The sequence below is a fragment of the Geospiza fortis genome, unplaced genomic scaffold (assembly GCF_000277835.1).
Source record: "Geospiza fortis unplaced genomic scaffold, GeoFor_1.0 scaffold1278, whole genome shotgun sequence".
NCBI classification, from domain to species: Eukaryota; Metazoa; Chordata; class Aves; order Passeriformes; family Thraupidae; genus Geospiza; species Geospiza fortis.
Window position 1 is genome coordinate 769,119 of NW_005054536.1, and position 7,470 is coordinate 776,588.

General features: G+C 44.0%; 1 protein-coding gene across 1 annotated transcript in view; it reads right to left on the reverse strand.

Annotated features, from left to right (window-relative positions):
- Positions 1-7,470, reverse strand: part of WRN (WRN RecQ like helicase) — a 27,575-nt gene that overhangs the window by 7,477 nt on the left and 12,628 nt on the right. Inside the window, exons 14-23 of the mRNA XM_031063838.1 lie at positions 6,570-6,638; positions 5,981-6,063; positions 5,393-5,499; positions 4,504-4,691; positions 4,220-4,397; positions 3,518-3,699; positions 2,749-2,850; positions 2,292-2,384; positions 773-914; positions 1-21 (exon numbers count right to left, since the gene is read on the reverse strand). The exon at positions 1-21 is cut by the window's left edge and continues 141 nt beyond it. Coding sequence (XP_030919698.1) covers positions 1-21; positions 773-914; positions 2,292-2,384; positions 2,749-2,850; positions 3,518-3,699; positions 4,220-4,397; positions 4,504-4,691; positions 5,393-5,499; positions 5,981-6,063; positions 6,570-6,638 — 1,165 coding nt within the window. The remainder of the gene's footprint in view (positions 22-772; positions 915-2,291; positions 2,385-2,748; positions 2,851-3,517; positions 3,700-4,219; positions 4,398-4,503; positions 4,692-5,392; positions 5,500-5,980; positions 6,064-6,569; positions 6,639-7,470) is intronic.

The window sequence follows — 7,470 nt, forward strand, 5'->3', positions numbered from 1 at the left end:
CTCTGGCAAGCGCTGCGAGCACTGCAAGGTTGGAAAGATCCTGTCAGATTTGGGCACTCCTTGCACAGGGAAACTTCAAACACAACCAGTAAACCAAAAGCCCAGCATGTGAGGAGCCTCCTCTGAGCTATTCCACTCCTAATCTACTTCCTGCCAAGGCTGTGGCAAGTTCATTTCCCCTAGATGCACTTGTGTAACAACCAGCAGCTTAACTGCAATAAAAGGTTAAACAAGGAACATAACTCACCCTAACCTCCTCAGTTTGTAATCATAAAAAATATTTTGTTCTTTTTCTTATTTATTTCCAGTGACTTTCTTGCTTAGCATTTCAAAACAATTAAAATTAAAGGTGTATGGAAGTTAGTTTATACTTTGGTATGCTATTTCAGTACTCAAAGTCAGACAGCAACACTAAGATACAGTGGTGGCCATTCTTTGTTTTATTTAAACATAAGCCAACTAATTGAGCCAAAATGTTTATCCTTAATTCTGAAAAGGCTGTTCCTTTCAAGATAATCAAAATGATGCATTTTCACAAAAAATTAGAGGACAATCACCTTGCTTTTGCATGGGGAGTGGAGCTGAGCAGCTTCCCAAAGTCAAGACTACCTCTCTACACCAACCTCCATCTCTCCAAGAAAAATGGTGCACACACATGAACATGCATGGATATCCTTGTACTGATGGACAGATCAACTAAGAGGATCAATTAAATGGGGTTGTCACAGCCCCTCCCCTCAGAACACACACAAGGAGCCGCCCCATCACTTACAGACCCTCGAAGAAGCAGAATTGGCATTCTGGTCCCAAACTTCTCATCCAGGGCACTCACTGCAGACAGCAGCTGGTGTGCTTGCTTCCCAAAGTCCTGCAATCCACCCTCAAAGTCACTGGGGACTGCAAGGCAGGAGCCACTGCAAGGCACAAAAGAAGCCAGGCTTAACACAAACAAACTAAGTCCCCTCTCCCTTGCTCCAAATGCTGTCAACCCAGTGATTAAAGAAATAATTAAGTGAAATAAGAGATTACTTGTACCTAGTCTCTAATGTCAGTCCTTGTTCTATGCATCTAAACACATTAAATTATTTGTATCAATGTAACTTCAAGACACATTTCTATTTCTATCCATATAACTTCTCAGACACCTGCCCAACCCAACAGGAAGTTCTCCACCACACCTGCTGTTAAGAACATTGTCTCAGCAATTTTTGGAATTCAATATCAAAATATTTGCATTGGTTTGGGCATGCCCAACATTTCTTTAACTGCACTTTAAAGCTTTTTCCTGTTTCTTTAACAACATAAAGGAAACAAAACCAGGAGTAAAGAGCAACCCCACTAAAGGCTAGGTAAGGTTTGTTAATAAGAAAAACAAAACCAGGAGTAAAGAAATACATAGCCTTTAGTGGGGTTGCTCTTTCTTACTGACTGGAAGAACACACTGAAACATTACTGGCACAAACCACTTCTAAGGAGAAAAAACAATAACTACCTATTTCAAGTGATTTCAGTTCTGCAATACAAATTCACTATCAGGCTCTTTAGTAGCACTGCAAGGTGACTGCAAAGAGGGCAATTATGATCTTTTAAATTCTTTTTTAACTCAGCTGTAGTAGAGGCCAGGCAAAGCTGTCCTAATCCTCGACATACAGAAATTCAGTAGCTAAATTGGTAACACTTCTCCAGAAAGCAGCACAGTCTAACACCTCACCTGGGATCAGAAAGCATCAGGCTAACAGCCAGAGCAAGGAATGCTTCACTGTAACTTCAGGGAAAGCTTTATTGTAACTACAGAAGGAGATGACAAATGTGTTTCTGCTCATGCCTCCCTGACTATCAGCCTCCTGAGTCCCCCCCAGCACATCCATGAGATTATTAGCAAGGTTAAAAGAGCACATGTCAGCACAGGAGAACAGCTCCCTGGACACTGGGGCAATTTAGCCTTAAACACCTGGTACCACACACCATTTGCAAGTGTTGTCCTTTGGGATTAATTACCTAACAGGCCTTAAACTGATGAATAGAAGAGTTTTTCACTGAGTGGTGCTCTAATCCCCTTTTAAGAACTGTGATCCTGCTCTGCTTTCAGGCTTTCCCACAGCCTCACTTCGAGCTTATCACAGTTTGCTTGACTCACTGGAAAAAGGTTAGGGAGATGCCCAAAAATAAACCTCAGGCTGAACAGCTGCCAGATCAGATGTGTGAAAGTCAATTCTTTTAAACAATTTGCCTTCTAAGTCAGGCTGAGAGAACATAACCTCTAGGATCAGCCTTGAGGGAAGAAAGCTTACCTGGACCTGCAATTATCACAGCATTCTTCTGTGCCCATGATGCCAGAGGAAACCTTCCGGAGTTGTCTGTCTTCAAAATGAGACAGGATGATTCTACCCAAGGGAACAAAAAGAATTCAATAGAAGACCAAGAATTTACACATGAAATTTATTGCAGAAAATGGAGTCAAAATCAACATCATTCATTAATTCACTGGGGAACCAATTATTTAGTCTTGATTCCTCTAAAGAAAAAGTCTTTTTTTTAAAAAAAAAGCAAACAAGGAAATGTATGAATGTGCTGAAGGATGTACTTTTGATACTGCTTATTAATACAGAATAGAATGTTCTGTGCTTGTGGAACACATTGTGAGCCTGAGCTGCCTTCTGGCTATAGCCCCCAGCTGTGCCTGAGCCCCAGCAGCTCTTAGCAAAGCTACCTGCAGTGACACAGCACTAAATAGCTGCCAGCACTCACTTCCTCCTGCAGCCATTGGACACCAGGTACTTCTCCATCTTGGCCAACATCTTCAGCTTGTACAGCCGGAATTTCTCGTTGCGGATCTCGCCCAGGAGGCGCCTGAGACAGGAGCAAAAAACGCACAGCCTTAAATGCTGACCACTGCCAACACATCAAAAATGAAACATGCCAGACAATGCCCTCCAATTCACCAGGATGAGCTAGAAAAAGTATCCTGCTAAAACCAGATCCAAGCTGCCTGCCTGCTTCTGCACCATGGGGGATACTCAGGAGAGCACTTCATTCATATTCTTCCCAACATTATCCCAAAGAGGACAGAACAGCAGAGAGACACAGAGGTTCTTCCAAGCCCATGGGCTACTGTCACAGCCACATTTTCTGAAAAATGCCTTCGCCCAGGATTTTCTCCCAGGAAGCTGAGAAGCCTCAGAGAAAAAGGAAAACAAGTTCTCATCTCATTTGCTTGTTCTGTGTTGTACTCACATCTGGAATGTGTCTGGAGATTGTTTCATTGGTTTCATATTATTTGTTTTGACTTATTGGCCAATCAGGGTCAAGCTGCCTTCTGTCTGTATCCTTTCTGTATTCTTTAGTATAGTTTAGCATAGCATTCTTTAATATGAGTATCATAATGAATTAGCCTTCTGAGAACACAGAGTCAGATCCATCGTTCCTTCCTTCGTCAGGGTACCCCGCAAACACAACAGGCTACTGAAGTGCAGTGAGCCATGGCCAAAGGGCCTGAGGAGGGAGGGCAGGGCTGTACCTGTTGAAGGCCAGGTCAGTGGCAGCCCAGAGGACGTGGCAGGCAGCAGGGAGGCCGTCACGCCCGGCCCTGCCCATCTCCTGGTAGTAGGACTCCATCTCCTTGGGGGCACCGTAGTGGATCACCAGCCGGATGTCGGCCTTGTTGATGCCCATCCCGAAGGCCACTGTGGCCACAACGCACTGCAAAACAGCAGCCACGTGCCAAAAAACAGGTCTGGCTTACTTCACACACACTTGGGAATCTTCATCCTCAAAATCCAGCCCGAACTACACCAGCTTCACGCCCTCTTTGGCCAGGGCACAGCCATAGGATTGTAACCTTGAGAGGGATGATGTGCTTTGGCAAATGCAGGAGTGTTTTCAAGAAGGTGTTCTCAATAGGCACAAAACAGGTCATGAAAAGGAACACAAGGAGTCCCAGAATATCTCTGCTGCCCAGGAAAGAAGCAGCTCATAGAAGCTGTGCTCTTGTTCCAGCTACCACCATTTTCCCTGGATACCACATATCTTTGAGGGAATTACTACAGAAATTCAAAAGATACACCTGGAATCTTATTCCTGTCAGCACAGACCAGCAATTTCTTCACCCAGAACTGCAGACAGAGGACATGGCTAACACAGGTTGATATTGCAAAATTTCCTTCCACCAAAAACTCTGCATTTCTAAACAGGACCCAAGAGACTTTTGTTTCCTCCATACCTGAATTTCATCCCTCATGAACTGGTGGTGAGTATCCCTCCTCTGCTTGTTCCCCATCCCAGCATGGTAGGTACCACAGGTCACGTTGAGTTTATTCAGTGCACACACCACCTGCTCAGTGGCCTTTCTTGTAGGGCAGTAGATGATAGTGGGGCCTTCAAACTCATACACAGAACTGCTGAAAGTATCAACAACATCATCATGTAAAGACACAGAACAAAAAAAGCCACCTGCCTGTAAAAAAAAACACACCTGAGGGATCAAAACCAGGCTTAAATCCTTACCTTCCTTTCCTAGTTAGGAACTGCTTCAAATCCCTACAGATGTCTCCACTTTGCTGTCCAACCTCCAGGTACAGGTTAGGTCTGTCAAAGCTCGTGCAGGTGACCTGGGGATTCCTCAGGTCCAGGCATTTCACTATGTCCTCTCTGATCGAGGGACTCGCAGTTGCAGTCAATGCAATAATGGGGATCTGCAAAGAGATGTACAACAACATTGATGACCTCTCACTGAGCATTTTTTACAACAAAAACCTCAAGAGTCTACTGATTCAGAACCTAAACAGGCACTTTAATATGTTGATCATTGGATAAATTCAGTCACTTGAAAAAATATAGTTAATACTGAGCTTCTTGAACATTTTAGACTGAAGCTTTTGAGAGAGCAGACAGGAGCACAACACTTGAAATGCAAAGTTTTATTCTGAATGTATCTTCCACGAGACCACAGTAATTCACTGCTGTGATTAGCTAAATTTAGGGAATATAGGATGACACTGACAATAAAAGCATGTTAAGTTCAGGTCTAAATTTCTGAGTTTATGCAATAAGTGCTTGAGGAGCGTCCAGAAATCAGTGGCATGCTCCTACCAGCCACTTGGTCAGGTAAAATAAAATCCTCTAATATGAAACCAGGGACTTAGGGACATCATCTTCCTCAGCACAGGAATCCAAAGCAATTTAAATTTTCTTATGTTTTTGGTAGTCCAAGTTCAGAACACCCTTTGTTTAAACATAGGGAAAAACCTACAAAGCCCAATCATTGAGAGGGATGCTCCAGCTCCCAACCAGCATGGTCAGTACACCCAAAGCATGACATGAAAAGGCTGGTATTTCCAAACTACCACCCAAAACCTTCTTCTTGCATCAGAAACCCAACTCAGCCAAACCTCACCCAGGGCAGAGTCTTCTTTAACAAGCCCAAACTTCTGAAGGAGATCCTGAAGTCATGGCCCCACTCAGAGATGCAGTGAGCTTCATCCACAGCTATGAGGGTGATACCTGGGGGACACAAAACCACAGCAAGCTCCAGCTTTCCTGAGAAACCACCAGTAGGGCTTGGGTTTTATTCCTAGAATGCTTTCTGCTGCACCACCTTTAGGGCCTCTCTCATAAAAAAGGTCCAGGAGCTTTTACAGTCTCCCCCCCCACCACCACAATCCAAGCACCATTCATCCAACATCCCTCACATGGCTCAAAATCTCCAGTTAGCAGGAGCTTTTCCCACTCACTGCTTCTTAATCAGTCACCAGTAAGAATTCCAGTTGTCATTTGTTGTATTTCCTGGATTGTAACACAAAGCCTGATGGTCTCAGACAAACTCATATGATTTTTTTTTCATCTTGTGTGATGAATGGGAATGAATGGTGTCACTACTCTCACCAAGAAATGGGTGAGAAGTCTCCAATTACCAAAAAGGCTTAAACATAATGATCAATTTAAGCTGCCTAGCAACTCACCCACAGTCTTACCTCCAACTTACCAACAGTTCGGTTAAGGTCCTGAAGTAACTCTAAGTTCTCTGAGCAAAACTCTGGAGTCATGTATATGACTCTGTACTGACCCCTGAAAGATCAGAAAAAAATACACTGACACAGAAGACCCCAGACAATTCAGTTCAATAAAATCATGATGGCATTGAAAAACAATATGAGAACAACAGATTTCTGATGGTAAACAAGAGGAATTGAGTGAAGTCCAGAGAAAACATTCCAGAACCACAGGAAAGCAAAGCATTGCAGGAAGAGTAAAACCAGATTTGCCAGCCTTTGGAATAAGAAGGGACTGTTGTGGTGCTGACAGATACAGGCCTAAAACCTGACTAAAATCAGGTATAAATCAGAACACAGCTGAGTCAATAAGCTCCATTCCCCCAGCCAAAAGGCACTGGAGGGTGGCTGTAGCCTCCCACACTCTCAGCCTGGGTGAATGCAAACAATATCCTGAGTGCCAGGTCCCAGGGCTGGGCCAGAACCAGCAGTTTCAGTGGTGATGGAGCAGGGAGACATCCCAACCCCCTTAGCAGCCCTTTGTCACACCCCAGAGTACCAGAAGGCTTGGCTTAAACTCACCCTCTGATGGAATCCTTGACCTGTTTTGACTGAGCTGAACCAAGGAAACAAGCTGGAATCCCTGTCATTCTGCAGAAATAAAAAAGTACAGTCATGAACAGACTCCCTCTCCAAGCTTTAGCTTCCAGCCTGTGCCAGCATTTCTAAAGGAAGTTCAAGCTGTGAGGTCAGACACCGCTTTCTTCAAGAATCTTTGTGTGAAACACCTTTTGAAAGAGCAGGAGCTGTGCATGGCTCTTCCTGCCACCCAAACACTCCTGCACTTCCCCTCCACAAGACACACACTGGATTAATAGGAGTCAGAGAAAGGAAGATCATCTTCCTTGCACAAGTTCACAATTAAAACATGCAAAAGAATAGGCTAAATCTACTTTCTTCAAGTCTTCACTGCAGCAGCTCCTCACATTTGGATATAAGCCTTTCTAGCCCACAGTTTTTTACCTTGTTCCATCTTTTGTGAGCTACTGATGCTGCATCTGCTTGTTTTAAATCAGGTGGCTGGTTTTTAATGGCATAATAAATACCAGCCCAACTGATTGATATTTTACCTCTTAGCTTGGTGATTTGCTGCATTGTCTCATAGCCCTTGGTTTCCACAGCTGCTCAGTCCAAACTGCAGCCAGACTGACAGACAAACTGCTGCAGTCTGTACAAATTCAGTCTCCTCAGCCTTCAAAATGAATGACCCACGGAGAAGGCAGCGAATAAACCCCTTCCACTGAGGAAAACAGTGGAAAAGTCACTGAGACACCCTGCTGAGCAACAGTCAAAGAGCTTAGGCTGTCCAGCCATTCATCTGCACACAGCCACGACATGCAGCAGAAAATGCCACATGTCACTGGTGTTCTTCACTTCAAAGCACCTTCATATCCCCTCTAACACAAAAAACTCCTTTTCCCAA